Source organism: Mobula hypostoma, chromosome 7 (genome assembly GCF_963921235.1).
Source record: "Mobula hypostoma chromosome 7, sMobHyp1.1, whole genome shotgun sequence".
NCBI lineage: Eukaryota > Metazoa > Chordata > Chondrichthyes > Myliobatiformes > Myliobatidae > Mobula > Mobula hypostoma.
The window spans coordinates 84,200,789-84,221,842 of record NC_086103.1 but is presented as its reverse complement, the minus strand read 5'-3'; the positions used below and the strand labels follow the sequence as shown (position 1 = coordinate 84,221,842).

The following is a 21,054-nucleotide window of genomic DNA, read 5'->3' as shown; positions in this document are numbered from 1 at the left end:
AGTCAGCATGACATGATATGTCATTTGTCAGAGATAGAACTACATTGACCATCTATCTTACTAAGTTTCTGAATTCAAGGTCAACTTGCAGGTTAGTATCTGTATTGGTTTTCATAAACCCTCTCCAGTTCTCCATAGCACAGGAGTCCATCAATAGCATACAGTCCTATGATTAATAGTTCCTCAGCCACCGCTTCACCCAGGAGAAACAAAGTGGCATAAATGATGACCTTTTCACAGGAGGCTTCTTTCAGTATTTTTCTGGTCCCTGAAAAGTGATAAGAGGCTGATAGATTTAACCCTCCCTCTCCCATGAGAAGTGAACCCAACTGCAGGCTACAATGAATTCACCACTATGTATCACAGTCTTAGGCTGATTGAAAAAAAGAGCATTTTGAGATTAATACTTGGCTCTAAACTCACGATTTACCAGGCAGCAGTGATCCCTGCCCCCTTATATGCTTCTGAGACCTGGACTACTTACAGTAGGCATCTCAGGGCACTATATTATCAATTCTGTCTCTGCAAGATCATCCAGATACACTGAAAAGATAAGAAAATCATCATCAGTGTAATCTTGCCCTCCACCATCCCCAATACAATAGGCAGGTTGTGTCAGCCTCCTGTGTGACATCGTTCTCCCGAAACAGACACTATATTCCGAGCAACACACACACAGAATGCTGGAGAAACCCGTAAGGCCAGGCAGCATCTATGGAAAAGAGTAAACAGTCGATGTTTCGGGCTGAGACCCTTCATCAGGACACATTATTCTGAGCTCTGTCAGAAGATGAGATTAGCAATTGGAGTGAGGAAAATATTCAAAGTCTCCTTGTGGAAACGCAGCATCTCTATTGACCCATGGAGAAGCTCTGGTCTAAAACGGTGCTGGCTATTTCAGGGTGATATTGAAAATATCAGGTTCACATATTGTAAGCACACAGAAGCCCTGTGTAATTAGCAGAAGGAGCACAACACCTCACACTTTACCATCTAGTGCATCAGCAACTTCCTGTCCTATGTAAAGAATAGTTGTGAGATTCACCCATTGGCCTCCTCAGCCACCTCAGAACCTCTGAAATATCAAATCATCCTTGAGACCAAGAGAATTTGTTGAAAGGTAAAGGTTGCCAAATTGCGTGGGACCATATGCTCTGTTTACTCACAGTCTTATCCACCTTAGCTTTTGGGAAAGGCATGTTTATGATATAAATATATTAAATTTTAACTGTAATGATTAACCAGCAAGTCAGAGTATAATTAAAGTAAACTATCTTGTCAAGCATTACATGCCCTCAAATCCTTAAACTGTGCAAACCAAATGAGTAAGCAAAATTAAGAGAAGGAACATTAAACAAGACAAACAATGATTTTAAAATAATCATCTACAGTACTCTTCTCAGCAATTATAAATAACATTTGACAGAAGTCGTTGAAGGAAGTCATAAACCTAATGCCAAGTATCAGCAGAAATCGTTGAAATAGTTCCCATGAATAAGCAAACCAAACCTGTGTTAAATTTTACACTTTCTTAGAAGAAGTAAAAAGGAATTACTGGATATCCTTTTGGAAGACTATTCATTCTTGCAAAACATTTGCCCCTCCAGCATTGTGCTTTTTTTTCTAGGCTTTTGGAATCTCTGGTAAAACTAGTTTTTATGAGCATCTTTCCTGAACTGCTTCAACCCTGCAAGGTATAACCACTCTGTCATTGGGTGACGGTGGGGAGGAACTGGGCGGCATTCCAAGAAATAGATCCAGCAATGATTAAAGAATAAAACTGTAGTAACATATTTCCAGGTCCGGATGAGGTGCAACTTAGAGGGAAGCTGCAGGTGGTGGTGCTGCCCTATACTTGTTAAGTGGTGGGTTTGGGAAATGCTATTAGAATGGTTAGCATTTTGTAGATGGTGTTCACTGCAGTCTCTGCTCACTGGTGTTTTGTTCTGGGTGATGTCAAACTTTGAGGTTGTTGGAGCTGCTCTCAATCAGGCAAATGGAGAAGTTGCCATCCTGACATATCTTGTAAGTGGTGATAAAGTACAGGGGTGTCAGGAGGTGATCCACTATTCCAGGACAATCAGTCTCTGATCCATCCTTGCTTGCAAGATATTCATATGCCAATCCATTCTGGGACCCTCAAGATTTTGATGGTGAGTGACTTATGAAATGAAACATCGACCTCAAAAGAGCTGAACTTGCCAAGATGCGACTATACCCACACTCTTTAATGCTTGAGCCACTAGGCAGATTCCTTATTCTCAGTAAGCTGACTATCTCCCACCCTCAAATTCCTGGATCTAAGTCAATGAGTCCCTCAGAGGTTCCATATGCCTCACCTTTTGGTACATTTGTTCTATAAACTCAACATGTCCTCTTTATGTGCTAAACATACATTGATACAATTTAAGGTGGTGCATAGGGCACAAATGTTGAAAGACAAATTCGATTGTTTCTATTCACATATAAGCCCAATTTGTGATAGGTGCCATTCTGAGGTTGCTTCCTTGACTCATATGTTTTGGTCTTGTCCTTTCTTGCATAAATATTGGAAAGATATCTTTGATATTATTTCTACTGTTTTGTGTATTAATTTACAACCACACCATGTTACTGCAACTTTTGGGTTACCAATGATGGAAGATAATTAATTATCTCCTTCAGCCTGTCGGATGATTGATTTTTTTAACATTAATAGCTAGAAAATTTATCTTATTGAACTGGAAAGAGGTCAATCTCCCACAACATTTCAATGGTTTTCTCAAATTATATTTTGTTTAAATTTAGAGAAAATTAGAAGTGGCATCTCTGACCCTTCGATTAAATTTGAAGAAACTTGGACAACATTTATTCAACATTTCCATATGATGTAGTTTGACCTTTTCGAATCCTTTTTTTAAATTTAAAAATACATGGATACAGCAGTAGAGTTAAGGACATTAATAATTCTATCCAATGTAATATGTTAGCCTGTCTTTTTTTTTCTATAGCTTTGATTTTAATTTTATTTAGTTTAGGTTAATGTCACTTAGTTTAATTAATATGTCTTTTTTTCTTTTTGTAATTTGGGATTTTTTTTTAGATTTTTACTCATTTATCCCTCTACCATGTTTAATTATATTTAGAGTTTGGGAAACTTTATACATCTGTATTATTACCAACGCTATATTTGAAATGTCAATTGTTAATAATATAATCCCAATCTCTGTTCATTAATATTGTTATGTTTATAATTTTGAAAATTAATAAAAAGATTTAAAAAAAAGAAATATTTGGAGAAGTGTGAATGCTCAGGCAGAGAGAATGAAAGGGATCAAATTTAAATTAAAAATAACTCAGTGGACCAGCATCTCAGGGTCAGAAACAAAGTTGCGGATAGTCTACCAGTACAGAAAGACCCCAGCAACAATCTACCCCTGACTGAACATTAATCACCAACTCTCAGAATTGTCCCAATGCTTGCAATAATTAAATATTACAATTGGAAACACTTCTGCAGTGAAAAATCAGAGTATCTTTTTTTAATATGGCATTCCTTTCCCACTTTGAGCCTTTTGATTATTAGTTATATAATCTTGAAAGTGACTATTTGACATGGTTGGACACTTAGAAATGGGAAGGCAGTCCATTAACCGACAGTCGCAAACCAGACACATGCTGAGGCAGTAGGATAAGTATGCAAGTTGTTTGGAGGAACGCATTAAACCTTTGGAGGACCATGCGTAATAGTTCACTTGATAGAATAGGAAATGCAGAAGAAATGGAGCCTGAATTTTGGGATGCATTGTAGTAGCTAACACTTTCACCACAGACTGTTCACATCTGTTTGGGGGTAAGGAGGGAGTTTCTGTCCAGGTTGCCAACTGTGACCTTAAAGCACCTTGTTCCTAGAGCTGCAGGAAAAGACTGTGTCCTCTTCTTAGGCTACAGGAGAAATGCAATTCAGAAACTGACAGCAATTCAGATTTGTTTTCCTTGGCTGTTTTGCAGCAGCCTAAAGTTATTAATTGATCCTGCTGAAGAAACTGTCCCCTATAATGGCACTGTTACTTATAGGATGCATGGCTGAGTATTGTGTGAGAAGGATATGTCAGCACACTTCTGAGACAGCCAGTGACTATCCTCTTGATATAGAATTGAGGTGCCTACCTTGAGGGCCAACTCATGGTTTGGTAGTTTAATGTGAAACAACTCAAGGTCAACTCTCCTCCAGAAAGCAGGTAGTATACAGTACAGTACAATGCAGAAACAGGGAATTCGGCCCAGAGTGTTGTGCTGAACTAATTGAAGACTCCAAATCCCTTCTCCCGGCTCATGATCCACATCCCTGCATTCTATGTATATTCATGTGCCTGTGTAAGAAACTCTTAAGCATGTCAATCTACCTGCTTTCACCACCATTCCTGGCAGTGTTCCTAGTAATGGACAGTTTGACCCCAAGAAAGAGGTACTGGCTCTTTACTCCATTTATGCTTCCCATAATTTTAAGAACTTCTATCAGATCTCCCCTCAGCCTTCACCACTCCAGGGGAAACAACTTGGGTTTGGTTAACCTCTCCTTATAGCACATGACTTCTAATCCAGGCAGCATCTTGGACAACCTTTTTGGTACCCACTCCATAGCTACAATATCCTTCATTAATGCGGTGACCAGAATTGAATGCAATACTCTAGAGGCACCCTAACTAGAATTTTAAAAAGCTGCGACCTAACTTGCTGATACTTGAACTAAAAGCCTAAACAAGTTCCATGATCCGCTGCCATGCTTTCATGCAGCCTTCCTCAGGGAAAGGTGAAAAAGTATATATTATGTACAACAAGCATAGAATGGATGTTTGAAGAGCAATATTTTACCAGATGCAGACATATAGGAGATTATTCTGCTTCCAATTGGCACAAAATAAGATGGTGCCCTCTTAATTCTTGGCTCTAATAACAAGGCATAGTGAAGAATGTAATTAACATAGATAGATCTACACAAAGCCAGAAATGACCCAAAAAAGGTCAAGTAAAGGGTTACGGATGTTTACTACTCTCCATACCCTTAAAGTAGCATACAGTGGGACCGGTAGACCACCTGGTACTGAGATTGATGGATTTATATTTGGTAAACATTTCAAGTGATCAAGATAAACTTGGGAAATGAGGTTGAGTGGATTATCAGCCATGATCTGGTCAGTGGTTTTACTTTGTTAGGAGTTTGAGGAGATTTTACATGTTTCCAAAGATTCTTGCAGATTTCTACAAATGTATGGCTTCTACAGATGTAATGCTTTCTGACTTGTTGCATCATGGCCTTGTATGGACCCTCCAGTGCACGGGATCACAGAGATGGCAGAGGATTGTAGAATCAGCCAGTTTCATCATGGGTACAACCCTCCCTGCCATCAAAGACATCTTCCAGAGACAGGGCCTCAAGAAGGTGGCATCCATCATTGAGGGCTCTCACCATCCAGGACGTGCCCTCTTCACGCTTGCATCAGCGAAGAGGTACGGGACTTGAAAGTTCACATTCAACATTTTAGGAACAACACTATCTCCTCTGCCATCAGATTTCTGAAGTGAATGAATCCACGAACATTGCCTTGTTATTTGTCTTTTGCTCTATTTATTCTTGTAACTTATAGCATTTTGTATGTATTGCATTGTACTGTTGCCACAAAAATAACAAATTTCACGACATATGCCAATGAAAATAAACCTGAATCTGATTGGGGGAGGGGGACTTATTTCCTAAGCAGCACACACAAAATGCTGGAGGAACTCAGCAAGTCAGGCAGCAGCTACGGAGATGAATAAACAGTTGACATTTCAGGCTGAGACCCTTCTTTAAGCATGGAAAGGAAGGTGGAAGATGCCAGACAAAGGAGGTGGGGGGAGGGGAAGAGGTACAAGCTAGAAGGTGATTGGTGAATACAGATGGGTGATGGAGCAGAAATGAAGTAAGAAACTGGGAGGTGATAGGTGGAAAAGGTAAAGGGCAGGAGAAAAAGGAATCTGATAGGAGAGGAGAGAAAACTATGGTAGAAGGAGAAGGAGAGATACCGGGGGAGCTGATAGGTAGGTAAGGAGAAGAGGGGGCAGAGTGGGGAATTGAAGAAGAGGGAAGGGAAACAGGAAAATTACATGAATTTGTGGAAATCAATGTTTATGATATCAGGTTGGAGTGTATCTAGATGAAATATGAGAGTAGAAGAGGAGGACATGCAGCGACATGTCGGAATGAGAGTGAGGATTTGAATTAAAATGTTCAGCCACTGGGAAATCCTGCTTTTTACAGATAGAGTGAAACTGCTCGTCAAAGCGATCCCCAATGTATGTCAGGTCTCACTAATTTAGAGGGGGCCATATTGGGAGCACCAAATAAAGTAAGTGTCACCAACAGATTCATAGGTGAAGTGTTGCTTCAACCAGGAGGAAGTGTTTGGGGCCCTGAACAGAGGAGAGGGAGGAGGTGAATGGGCAGGCTTGGCACTTCCTCCACTTGCAGGGCTAAGTATCAGGAGGGAGATTAGTGGGGAGGGACGGATGGACAAGGGAATGGAAACACTAATTTCCTCATGTTTCTTTGTGACACAGAGGTCCCTGGGCCTCAGTTTTAAGCAACACTGCCTTATCCTGAAAAGCAAAAATAAAGAAAGACCTGGCAATGGTCTAATCACTAGACTCTGACCGTACACTGACTGACCACAAGAGTGGTTGAGATCAGCCCTTAAAGAGTGGGGCTGTTTTCAATAAACTCTGGTGCTTGAAGAATCTTACAAATTTCTGTACAAAAATAAAGTTTATTTTAAAATGGGGAGTTTACTTTTTCTTTTCCAGACAGTTTATTGCTGACTTAAGATTTGTTCCTGTTCTGAACTGATGCTCATTGGAAAGTATCTCCATATGGTAAGAGGAAGCAGTGTTACGCTATTATACTATTGTCCTACCTGTGCCACCAATGTTCAGCATCATCATTTCCCTTTTTCGGGTGGTCTTTTCAAGCTTCAGACACCCATCGTTAAATTCAAAAAAGAACAGGAAACAGTACCTTGTTAAAATACTCTTACCTGCCTGTTTAACTAAAATGTATTTAAAAAGGGGGATCTAGTGCTAATGCTGGAATTCATTCATAAAATGCAGGTGCAATCCATTCATTTGCCCACCCATGTGCCCTGTGCCTCATTCCTCACCCCTCCAGCCACCTGTACAGGGACACCAAGGGTTTAACCAGATGACAGGCTGAGCATTGACGAATGGACATCGCAGATATCGAACCACTGCTCGGACACTCTGATGCGGCCACGCAAGCCTCTGGCCAGCAGTGCGGGGTTGGCTTGACGCTCCTCTTCAGTCACCACCTTCCAGGAGTAGTGGTCCTTTATGAGGAAGAGAGCACGGTGAGTGTAGGAATAAAAGGCTGCATCTAGGTTGGTCACAGGGTGGTCTCCAGCCACCGTTGATGGAAAGAAGTCCACTATCTTTTTGGGAAAGCCATTCACCTTCTGGTTAACATCGATGCTGAAGGCAGTCACCTGAAGTGAAAGGGCACCATGAATCAAACAGACAATTTTACACCGAACTTGAGCTTCCCCTCCTTTCCATTAACCCTTCATTCCTAAGTTCCATATTTCCAGCAGGGGGTGAGGTATTGATGGTGAGAACACATTACCCGAAGCAAAAGTATTGCACCTATGCCATGGAGATGAGCAACTAGATTTATAGAAAAGCATAGTGAGTCTTTACAGATGGTTTGTCTGGAGTAATAGAGTCATGCAGGCCTTTCATCACACTGAGGAGACACCGACCATCAAGCATCCATTTACACTTAACCTTCACCAATCCAATTTGATCAACTCTCCACTTACCCACTTAGCGTTCCGATCCACAAACCTTTGGGCTGTTCGGGGATCCCAGAGCACCAAGGGCAAACAATGCGGTGACAGGGAGAACGTGCAAGCTCCACACAAACTGCAGATACGGTCAGGATCATACCTGGGTCACTGGGGCTCTGAGGCTCTATCCCATAACAACTTCAGGCATCTCAGTGTGGAGAGAGATGCCTTGTTAATGCAAGAACAGTTTGGACATACAGAGGCCCTATTAAATCTCTTAACTCCATTCTGCAACATCAAATGCCTCAACCCAAGCTACCAATATTCTCCACCATCCTAAACAGCTGACTTGTGCCTCAATTCTGCTTTCACTCCTTTGGTCCACATTCATTAACCCAAGGTTAGGATCGAACAGTACTGTGAGGAAGCGTCACTACCAACCACACCTTCTGTGCTGCCAAATGATCTCAGCTAACATCTCTGTGTCTCACTGAGGAAGCATGCACCCTTAAATTTACCTGTGTTCTTACTCAGCTGGAATGTAAAAGACCCATGTCACTATTTCTTGTGAGCAGATAAATAGAGAGGGGAACGGATAAACTATTAGGTAGTGGCTGAGAACTGAAAGGGGAAGCTGGGAAATAGGATAGAGCATCTAAGAGTTGGGCAGTAAGAGTCTGAGAATGGGGAAAGGGAAAACCTGGCCATCTATCCAGGGCACCTAATACTGAAAGATAGGGGAAATAACAGTGAGTTTGGGAAAAAGACAAAAATCTCAGAGCAATACACAATAGCCAAGAGTTTGCATCACTACCTGACCAGGAGTACTTTAGAGCTCTCTAATTTGGGTTTCAGTACCACTTAGTGCAATGGCTACTGAGGATCCTTTACTATATTCTTGATATCATGCTGAGTTTTTAAGTAAATGGGAACATTGATATGTAGGAATTGTAATATATACAGTAGGTGCCATAAATGTGGCAACTTACCTCATCACCTTTGAAGAAATAAATGCTCCTGTCATTTCTGTTGAAATAAGCTGTGTCTATTGGGTTGGGGACATCGGGGAACCCTTCACTGATGGGCTTGGGGTAGGTGTTGCCATGTGCGTCTTGAGTAAAAGCCATATCATTAATGGGGTCGTAGTGCCAGTACTGTGTCCCTATAAACGAAATGGAGGAGTTAAAGATGTCTGATGCTCAAGTACTTCGAGAGTCCTCATCACCCAGTTGCACTGGTGAAGGATCATGCACAAAGTCATGCAACACAGAAGCAGGCCGTTTGGCTTACTGATTCTGACCCATTTACCCTCATCACCCTTTTTTAAAATCTTCTGTGTACCCTATCAAGCCCCCCAGATTCTACCACTCACCTACACACTAGGGAACATTTAGGATATTGCAGGAAACTGAAGAACCAAGGGAAACCCAAACAATCACCGGAGAATGTGAAAATACCATACAGAGGGGATCTGAATTCAAGATCGAACCAGGCCACTGGAGCTGTGATGTAGTGGTTCTACCAGCCACACTAGCTGTCCCTTAGCAATTTTGCCCATTCCAGTGAAGAGGGTGAGATCAAAAATTGTTCAGACATATGGAGGCTCCGTTAATTTCTTCAGCTTATTCTGTTGTTCAGTCAAATCATGACTTACTTATGTTTCAGCTCCATTTTCTTGTATTTGGTCCACGTCCATTAACATTATAACTCACCAATGATTTGCAATTTTTGTCTTGGAGAATCTTGTTGACTCTCACCTATTGGTTGGCGGGAGGGGGGGGGAATCCACTCTGGATTTCCAATACTCCCTGTGAATAGATGCTCCCAGTTCTGCTTTTACAGGGTTTCAACTTGATTTTCAGGTTACGTGCCCTCATTCTTGCAACTTCCTTACCCAATAAAGCACAGGATCTTTTGTAAGAGCCTTTGAGATCACCTCAGACAGCCATTCACAAGGAAATAAAACCATTTATGTAACCTGTCATCATAAATTATGGTGGACCATCCAGATCTACTTGGATGAGTGTGTGTCTTTAAGAACATATTGGACATACCCAAACCAAAAGCCTTGGATGAACCAATAGATTCATAGCCTATTGAGGGCTAGATCTGTGGCATTCAAGACTGGTGATTCAGAGCTATACAAAAAGTTCAGGTAGAACTTACAGAAGGCTATTTAAAGAGCAAAAAAACAATTCTGATTGAGGCTCGAGTTGGAATTGAATGCATGTCAGCTCTTGTAGGGTTTGCAGGCCATTACTTCCTACAAAGAGAAACTTAGCATAATGAATGGCCATTATGCTTTATTCCCAGATGAGCTCAATGCCCTCTATACATTCTTTGGAAGGGAGAATAAAATTAAACTTGTGCAAATCCCTGCAGTACTTAATGACCTTCAGATGCAGATATCAGAATATCTTTCAAGAGTGTAAACCCTCACAAATCATCAAGCCCTAATGCTGTACCTGGCAGGGCTCTGAGAACCTGTGCCAACCAACTGGCAGGAGTGTTCAAGGACATCTTCAATTTCTTGCTGCTGTAGTTGGATGTTCCCAACTGATTCAAAAGGGTGTCAATCATACCAGTGCCCATGCAGGGCAGGGTGAGCCTGCCACACTGATTATCACCCAATGGTATTCACATTTACTGTGATTAAATGCTTTGAGAGGATAGTTGTGGCTAGAATCAACTCTTGCCTATTTAGGGACCTGAACGCACTACAATTTGCCAATCACCAAAATAGGTCTACCATCTCACTGGCCTTGGATCACCTGGACAATAGTAATACCTACATCAAGCTGCAGTTCATTGGTTACAACTTAGTGTTCAACACAATCATACAGTTCTAATTAACAAGCTCCAAAACCTAGGCCTCTGTACCTCACCCTGCAACTAAATCCTTGACTTTCTCACTGGGAGACCACAATCTGTGCAGATCGAAAGTAACATCTGCCCCTCAAGTCTATGTACTTAGACCACTGATCTACTCTCTCTGTACCAATGACTGTGTGGATAGGCACAGCTCAAACACCTTCTATAAATTTGCCAATGACACAACTATTGTTGGTAGAGTTTGAGATGGTGACAAGGAGGTGTACAGGAGCGAGATAGATGAGCTGATTGAGTGGCATTGAAACAACAACCTTGCACTCAACGTCATAAGACCAAGGAATTGATTGTGGAAGCTGAGGGAACACACACCAGTCCTCATTGAAGAATCAGAACTGGAAAGGGAGGGCAGTTTCAAGTTTCTGGGTGTCAACATCTCAGAAGATTTATCCTGAGTCCAACATATTGATGTAATTTGGCAGCTATTATTCATTAGGGGTTTGAGGAGATTTGGTTCGTCACCAATGATACTCGCAGATTTACTCTGGAGAGCATTCTAACTGGTTGCATTACCATCCAGTATGGAGGGGTCACTGCACAGGATCGAAAAAGCTGCAGGAAGTTGTAAACTTAATCAGCTCCATCATGGGCACTAGCTACTCAGCATCAAGGAAACCTTCAAAACGTACTGCTTCAAAAAGACTGCATTCATCATTCAGGACCCCTATCACCCAGGACATGCCCTCTTCTTATTGCTACCATCAAGGAGGAGGTACAGGAGCCTGAAACACACACTCAATGTTTTAGGAACAGCTTCTTCCCCTTCACTACCAGACTTCTGAATGGACAGTGAACCCACGAATGCTACCTCACTGCTACATGTTCTCGTTTTACACTACTTATTTAATTAAATTGATATATATATTGTTATTTATAGGTTTTTTAAAACATTAATATGTATTGCATTGTACTGCTGCCACAAAATAAACAAATGTCATGACATAAGCCAAGAATATTAAACCTGATTCTGATTCTGGACACACTAACAGGAACTTTGGGAAAGGTTTGAAACAGAAAATACTGGAAACACTCAGCGGGACAGGCAGTACCTGTGGAACGTGACAATTAATATTTCATGTCAGATAGTCTTCATCAGAACTGGGAAAGGGAATATTAAATTAGTTGAGTAGAAAAGAAAAGTAACAGATACTCTCTAGCTTGTGAAGTGTTTCCAGCAAACTTACTTCATATTTCCAGTATCTACTGTGAATTTTTTGTAATGCGTGATAGTGAAAGAGCCAGTTTGGAAAATGTCACAGAAGATGATGACATTGCATCATCTGCTGAGTGCAATTGCAAACTCCCAGCAAGGGCAATTCAATTTGATTTCAGTTCTGGATGTAGCCCAGTGGTAGAGCTCTTGCCTGGAGGGAGAAGTTTGTGGATTTCACCATGTAATCTAGGTTAGAGTCCACTTCAGGGAGTCCAGTTATAGCATTGATTAGATGCAGAAACTGAAACTCTTTGTTATACCTCAATACCCAGTGCTCTCTGTGAATTCGGCGAGCTCCACCCCACCTTGAAAATTCAACCATACACACTTTGCACCAGCAACTCAGGGTCAAATCCTGGAGTAGCGAGGCCATGCCACTATCTTACCTTCTATGGTAAGTGGAAAGGTGGGGAGCCTCACTGATGTAGAAATAAACTGGATTTGTTTCTGACCTCATGAGCTGCTTGCGTGGAGTTTGCATCTGTTCGCCAAGACCGTGTTGATTTCCGCTGATTGTTCCACTCTCTTTTTATATTCCAAAAATGTTTGGATTGGTAGCTTAATTATTTCTTGATGTATATTAAAAGCAGAGGGAATCACTGTGAAGCTGATGGACACATGTAAAGGGAAAATTATTTGAATGGAACTCATGAGATTGTCCCCTTGGAAGCAGGTATGGAAATGATGGGATAAATGTTTTTTTTCAGTGCAGTGTAAAATTGAACATTGAATCTTTCTAGCTCAAATTTCACTCTTGGGAAACTTACTTGTAACACAGGAGGGTAATCAATGCATCAGATCAATGCTAGCTCCCATCAGAGTAATCCCATCAGTCTAACTCTCCGTCTCATTAGGATACAACTTCCATCTCTCCATATCTCTCACATACTCATCAAATCCCATTTAATTGTCTTCACATTTACCTGTACTAAGGGTAACTCATTGTAGCCAATTAACCACTCAACATACCTTTGAGATGAAAGAGAAAACCAGAGCACCCCCAGGAAAGAATATGGTGACAGGGAGAATGAGTAAATTCCACACAGATGGTTTCCGAGGTCAGGATCGAACCCAGGTCACTGGAGCTGTGACTCAGCGGCTTTACCAGCTGCACCATTGTACTATCTTATTTATCTTTGAGACAACTGGGGCAATTATAATTTACCCTGTAATAAACTTCCTTATATTTTACCTTTGAAGAAGTACTGTACATCTCTTTTCTCCTCAAAATTGTTACTCCAGGCCCAGATATGAACAAAAGCATCTATATCTGATTCAGGAAGATTTCGCCATCCAATGGAGATGGGAATTGGATCTCCATAGCGAGTTCTGTTGCTTCTGTTTTCATACAGCCAGTACCAGCTCTTTCTGAAGAAGTACGTGTTGAAGTGGTAAGTCACAGTGCCATCGGAATTCTTACGCTGGTAGATCCAGTCAAAAACTGTACTGAAAGCACCTTCACAAACACCTAAGAATTGAGGGAGGAACCACACGTTACCAATTTTGACATCGCCGGGATAAGTTACTTGTCATTGAATGGGGTTTATGCTAATACCTGATGAGGGGCAGAGTTCATGGGTATCAGATCTAGCAATGTGATGCAATTTAAGTGCAATTCCAGCAAAACTACTCAGTATAAACTGCAACATTCTGTCCTGGTCTGAGATTGTGAAATGACAGTTTATTTTATAACATTGTAAGGGATATCTGCAAAGTTTATTCATCCCTGGTATCCTTAAAGTAGAAACATAGAAACATACAAAACCTACAGCACAATACAGGCCCTTCGGCCCACAAAGCTGTGCCGAACATGTCCTTATCTTAGAAATTACCTAGGGTTACCCATAGCCCTCTATTTTTCTAAGCCCCATGTACCTATCCAGGAGTCTCTTAAAAGACCCTATCGAATCCACCTCCACCACCGTTGCCGGCAGCCTATTCTATGCACTTACTACTCTCTGCGTAAAAACCTTACCTTGACACCTCTACTGTCCCTGCTTCCAAGCACCTTAAAACTGTGCCCACTTGTGCTAGCCATTTCAGCCGCAGTGATGACTTTCTTCTTGAACTAATGCAGATTAAAATTTGGTTTTCTGAAATTATCTGACTTGAATTAAAGTCCATCAGCCTGTAACAAAGGCTCTTGCTTCTCTCTCCATGGATGCATAGCGACTTGTGTGTTTCCAACATTGATTGATTTTATCATAATGAATTGTGTTGATCACAAATGGACCAGACTTGCTATGGACAACTCATGACATTTATAAACCAGGTGCTTTTTTCAATAGCGCTCTTGTTTTATGATCAGTTTTATTGTATGGAAAAGACATCTTTTACCTTCAACTGAATTTAATTTCTAAAAATGTTGTGATGGATTTCTACTTAACACCCCTTGGATTATAAATTTGACAATATGTCATAAGCCCATAAGACCACACCCTAGGAGCAGAATTAGGCACATTGAACTTGCTCTAACATTCCATCATGGCTGATTCATTATCCCTCTCAGTCCCACTTTCCTACCATCTCCCCATAACTTTTGACACACTGATAAATCAAGAACCTATCAACCTCAGCCTTAAATAAATCACTTGGTCTGCACAGTTGCCTGTGGCAATGAATTTCACAGATTCACCACCCTCTGATAAAATATTTTACCTCATCTCTGTTCTAAATGGATGTCCCTCAATTCTCAGTCTGTGCCCTTTGGTCCTAGACTCCCCCCATCTAGGAAACATCTTCTCCACATCCACTCTATCTAGACCTTACAGTGTTTAATATATTTCAATGAGATACCTCTTCATTTTTCTAAACTACAGGGAGTACAGTCTCAGAGCCATCAAACATTCCTCATATGTTAACTCTTTCATTCCTGGGATCATTCTTGTAAACCTCCTCTGGACCTTCTCCAGTGCCCGCATATCCTTTCCTTGAGAAGGGGCCCAAACCTATTCACAATACTCCAAGTGAGACCTCACCAGTGTCTGACAAAGACTCAGCATCCTAGCCTTGCTTTTGTATTCTAGACTTCTTGAAATTAATGCTCACATTGCATTTGCCTCCCTCACACCAACTCAACCTACAAGTTAACCTTTAGGGAATCCTGTACAAGGACTCCCAAGGCCTTTGCACCTCTGATTTTTTAATTTTCTCCCCATTTCAAAACCGCTCCATGCCTTTATTCCTTCTGCCTAAGTGCATGACCATACACTTTGTAACCCAGGTTAATTAAACCCAAGGATATAAAGTTGGAAAGCTCCACCTGTGAAGGGATGAAAATGAGGTTTCCCAAATTTTCTTAAAACAAGAGAACTTAAAAAAAGAAATCTATGTCAGAACAAGACATGGTTGATGAAGCGTGGATGAGCGACAGAAACACAGCAAACTATAGAAACCAACTAAAGATAAAAAAACTGTTAGAAGTGGAATTAGAAGTTAGTATCTCTACCTAACTTATTGGAAATCCTCAGGGTGAAACCCCTGGAGGGAGATAATATAAATAAAAGATTTATTGAAGCTACATCTATAATGAGCGCCAGCTGTAGCGAGATGATATCGGCAAAGTGATCTCTACCATACAACCAGGAATTAGTTCTGTTAAATCACACCAAGGGATTGGTGAGTTAAAACACTTTTACTGTTCTGAGTGTACCATTTGTGTGTGAAATACGTTCAGTAGTTTTGTAACTGAGAAATGTTTCGAAATGACAATGTGAAATTGAGTTATTTTGAAATAGAAAATAAAATGCGTATACAGTAAGAACTTACGGATTATAGTCTTGCTGTACACAGGTCAGATTTTTTTTGTGTAAGTTTTGTGAATGGACTTTCCATGGATGACTCACTATTTCCTCCAAAAGGCCAAGAAACAAGATGGCGAACCACCCAAGATTGAAGAATCATCAAGGGAATGAAATGTTTCAAGACATAGAGTATTTAATATGGTTGGATAAATAAGTTTAGTTCTCATTTGAAGGATCTGAATTTGATTTTTTGGAAGAACTGATTATTTTACAAGAACTTTGATAAGTGACTGAATGAGATTTATTTTGTTTAAGAGTTGGAGATTAAGTCGTAAATTGTCGTAAAGGGAGTTACGCTGTATATATGGTATATAATTTTGGAGGTGTTGAGTTTGAATTTGTAGACACGCTGACATGAACCGAAACTAAGGTTAACTATACTACTTAAGAATAGAAATTCAATTAGTTTTCTGACTAACTAAGGATAAGTAAAAAGGAAAGGTCAGTCTGTAAACCTTTAAAAAGGGTACTAGATCTAATTAGTTAGAGAAATTGGAGTAATACTGGTTATTCTAATGAAACTCACTGATTCTAACTAAAATGGAATTCGGTTTTCATTTGATATCTGAGATTTGGAACCTAAAACAGAATTTTGAGTTGTGCTTACCCCTGTAAATATTTTGTATATCTTGCTATTTTTATAAATAAACTTGCCTCTGGAAATATGTGTCTTCTCCTCACTGCCTCCTTTCAATACCTAGAGTTTCTGAGGGCCCACTAGCGCCCAGTGTAGTATGTACTACATGAATAGATTTTCACATAAAGAGTGTGGTTCCCAGACATATGAGATCAAGCACTACACAGGTGTTACAACTTCCCTACACTATATTCTATCTGCTACTTCTTTGCCCATTCCCCCTATCTGTCTAGGTCCTTCTGCAGACATCCTGCATCGTCAACACCACCTGCTCTGCCACCTGTATTTGTAGTATTTGCAAACTTGGCCACAAAGCCATCAAGATCTTAATTCATTTCATTGGCATATGACATGAAAAGAAGCAGTCCTAATGCCAAGCCCTGTGGTACACTACTAGTCATCGGCAGCCAACCAGAAAGGTTCACTTTATTCCCACTCTTTTCCTCCTGTCAGCCAATCTTCTATCCACGCTGGTGTTATTCCTGTAATACCATTGGCTCTTAACTTGTTAAGAAGCCTAATGTTTGGCGCCTTGTCAAAGGCTTTCTGAAAATCCAAATGAACAACATACATTACTGTATATATTTATATGGTGTATAAATATATCCACTATATTTAGTGATGCTACATGATCCCATCTGAAGTGCTGAGAACTTATCTTCCTAATCCTCTTTCCGGAACCTTTTAGTGATTAAATTTTATATTCGGCTTCTTCAGCCAACAACATTTTGATTACAAGTTGGCTAGTGCGACCTAAGAAAATGAAGGAGTGCTATTCTTCTCTAGACAAGTACTGAAGCTGATTCACAGAACTAATGACAGAAAGGAGTCATCCATCCAAAGTGATCCAGCTGTGCTTCCATAATCCCAGAAACTACATCAACTTAATTACACATCGAGGGAAACTGACTCATGAAAGGGAAAAAAGTAAACAATGCAGATTCGAAGTACCAATGGGAACAACTCTGGCTTCTTCTGTGATTCACGTAAATAAATTCCTTCATCCCCAGGATCCTTATAAGTCTCTTTGATCCTTATAAGAAGTCTCTTCTGCAGATTCTCTGAGGTATTCATGCCTTTCTTAAAGTGTATTCTCAAGAATGGAACACACTACTCCAAGAGTGATCAAACTGGGTATAAAGTTGCATCATAACTTCTTAAAGTAATGAATGTGATTGGTACAGATAGGTGTAAAAGTTGGTATGGATGCAGTAGGTTAAAGGGCCTGCTTCTGACTGTAGCACCTGATTTTCGCATGACTCTAGAGAGTTGAATCGGGACTACAAGTCATATATTTTTATAACATTCTAGTATTTTCAGCACTTCTTTCTGTGATTTTATTCCTTTTCATTCTTCCCTTTAGTTGCTCGATAACTTGGGACCATTAATCTAATGCTGCTATTAAAGCATCTATAGTAGAGGAAATGAACCAGATTTGCAAAATTGCAAGATAATTTTGCAACCTCTTGCTCACAGACTCACTACCCAGTCTGGGTCTATGATTACTTAGTTATTAAGTAGTGAAGTGATGGAAGAAATGTACAGACAATCTGACTGTAGTGTCTGTAATTTCTGTCAAAAATAATGTTACTTCTCATGCTTTCTAACCTAGACAATCTGACATGAAGACTTTTCTCACTCTTTTACTGTAATTCACAGAGGATCTCAATGATATATTTTTTGCTTCTCTCCCATTTGCTGACCTTCACCACCTCATTTCTGAAAACCAGAAATCCGCAGACGCTGAAAATTTGAAATAAATAATGATGGAAATATTCTCGAGAAAATAGGGCTATGTAGATCAAAATTGATCTATATTGGCTTCAACTCCACTTCTGCATCAGACTCCTGTAACGGTCATTTCCTCGATATTTCAGATATTTATCAATCTCCACATTAAATATTTCTAACTGTGTGGTCTCTATCACCCGAAGTGCCATTGAATTCCAAGGAATCACCACCATCCAGGAGAATAAATTTCAAAGCACCTCAGTTTTAAATGACTGACCCCTTATTTTGTAGCTACATCCATCTTGTTTGTGACTCTGCCTCTCCTGAAAACATCTCACGAGCTACACTGTCAAGCCCCCTTAGGATCTTAAGTGTTTTGAATTCATTCTTCTAAACTCAAAGGAAAACAGACTGAAACTGCCTAGTCTCTCTTGATAGGACAACTCTTTCATCCTCAGAGTCAGCCTTGTGAATCCCTTTTTCAGGGGTTCAAAACTGTGTAGTTTACAGGACAAACAACATCTGGGAAATAGAAGCTAATTTAACCCAGTATATCACCATGTCAACTTTGGCCTCACATCATCAGAAGAATTCCTTCTGTCCTGTCCAACTCAACTTTGTAACTTAAAAATTAAATTTTTTGTCCCCCCTTCTCAGTTCTGACAAGTGGTCTTTGACTTGAAATCTTTACTCTTTCTCTTTCTGCATACGTTGCCTGACCTGTAATCATTATATAATAGAATTCAACCTGCAGATAAAGGAAACTACAAAGGCATGAGGGAAGAGCTGGTCAAAGTTGATTGAAAGGGAACACTAGCAGGGATGATGGCAGAATAAGAATAGCTGGAGTTTCTGGGAGAAATTTGGAAGGAACAGGATAGATATAACCCAAAGAAGTATTTTAAAGGAAGGCTGAGGCAACTGTGGGTGACAAGGGAAGTCAAAGACACCATAAAAGCAAAAGAGAAGACATAAAATAAAGCAAAATATAATGGAAAGCTAGTGGATTGGGAAACACACAGAAAATGCTAAGGAATGGGGAATGGTGGGGGGGGGGTGGTGGTGGCAATTGCTGGAAGTTAGAGAAATTGATGTTCATGCTATCAGGTTGCAGGCTACCCAGGCAGAATGTAAGGTGTTGCACTTCCAACCTGAGTGTGGCCAAATCACGGCAGTACAGGAGGCCATGGACTATCATGTCGGAATGGGAATGGGAAGTAGAACTGAAATACATGACTACAGGGAGATCCCACTATTTCTGGTGGATGTAGCATATGTGCTCAGTGAAGTGATCTCCCAATCTACTGGTATGCAGGAGGCTCTCCAAGAGCACCAAATGCATTAGATGATATAAGAACATAAGAACATAATAAATAGCAGCAGGAGTAAACCATCTGGACCATCGAGCCTGCTCCACCAGTCAATAAGATAATGGTTGGTCTGGCCATGGACTCATCTCCACCTACCTAATAACCCTAATTCCCCCTACTATGCAAAAATTTATCCAACCATGTCTGAAATATATTTACTGAGGTAGCCTCCACTGCTTCACTGGGCAGAGAATTCCACAAATTCAGCACCGTCTGGGAAATTCAGTTTCTCCTCATCTTCGTCCTAAATCTACTCCCCTGAATTTTGAGGCTCTGTCCTCTAGCTCTAGTCTCACCTACCAGTGGAAACAACTTTCCTGCCTCTATCTTATCTATTCCTTTCATAATTTTATACGTTTCTATAAGATCTCCTCTCATTCTTCTGAATTCCAGCAAGTACAGTCCCAGACGACTCAGTCTCTCCTCATAGTCTAACCCCCTCATCTCTGGAATCAACCAGGTGGACCTTCTCTGCACTGCCTCCAAAGCCAGTATATCCTTCCTCAAGTAAGGAGACCAGAACTGCACACAATACTCCAGGTGTGGCCTCACCAGTACCCTGTACAGTTGCAGCATAATCTCCCTGCTCTTAAATTCTATCCCTCCAGCAATGAAGGCCAACACTCCATTTGCTTTCACAAGCAAACCAGCCTTTTGTGATTCATACACAAGCCCTCCCAAGTCCCTCTGCACAGTAGCATGCTGCAATTTTTTACCATTTATAATAATCTGCTCTTCCATTTTTTCTTCCAAAGTGGATGACCTTGCAGTTACCAACATTGTATTCTATTTGTCAGATCCTTGCCTACTCACTTAACCTACCTATGTCTCTCTGCAGACTCTCTGTACCTTCTGCACAATTTGCTTTTCCACTCAATTTCGTATCATCAACAAAATCAGATATACGACGGGTGACTGATAAGCTTGTGGCCTAAAGTAGAAGGAGATGAGTTATTAACTTCAAACTTTCTGCATAATCATTCAAAGAGTTGAACTGCATGTGCATGTATTGAGAGCTGTATAACTCATCTCCTCCTACCTTAGGCCACGAACGTATCAATCATCCCTACTGTGGACAGTTTCTGGAGGTCTAAGATCCGTATGCTCCACGACTGCTGGACTAAGTGTGTAAATGTGGGAGGGGACTAAAATAAATGTGCTAGTTTTTCTAAAGAAGGGCTGAGATGGCCCGTTTCCATGCTGTAATTGTTAAAATTGACTTCTTCTACCTTAGGCCACGAACTTATCAATCACCCCTCGTACTACACTTGGCCCCCTCTTCCAGGTTGTTACTGTATATCAGGAACAGGTGCGGGCCCAGCACCGACCCTTACGGCACACCGCTCATCACTGATTGCCAACCAGAGTGTTAGCCATGTATCCCGACTCTCTGTTTTCTATTAGTTAGCCAGCCATCCATACATCACCCCCAACTCTATGCATCCCTAACTTATGGATAAGTCTTTCATGCAACACCTTATTGAATGCCTTCTGGAAATCCAAGTAAATAACGTCCATCTGTTCCCTTCTATCCACTGTGCTTATTATATTCTCAACGGAGTCACAGGCGAAATATTGCCTCACCTGGAAGCAC

At 40.7% G+C, this 21,054-nt stretch overlaps 1 protein-coding gene across 1 annotated transcript in view; it reads right to left on the bottom strand.

Annotated features, from left to right (window-relative positions):
• Window positions 1-7,208: 7,208 nt before the first annotated feature.
• Window positions 7,209-21,054, bottom strand: part of LOC134349918 (matrix metalloproteinase-21-like) — a 35,667-nt gene continuing 21,821 nt past the window's right edge. Inside the window, exons 5-7 of the mRNA XM_063054875.1 lie at window positions 13,112-13,387; window positions 8,807-8,979; window positions 7,209-7,517 (exon numbers count right to left, since the gene is read on the bottom strand). Of these exons, the coding sequence (XP_062910945.1) occupies window positions 7,209-7,517; window positions 8,807-8,979; window positions 13,112-13,387 (758 nt within the window). The remainder of the gene's footprint in view (window positions 7,518-8,806; window positions 8,980-13,111; window positions 13,388-21,054) is intronic.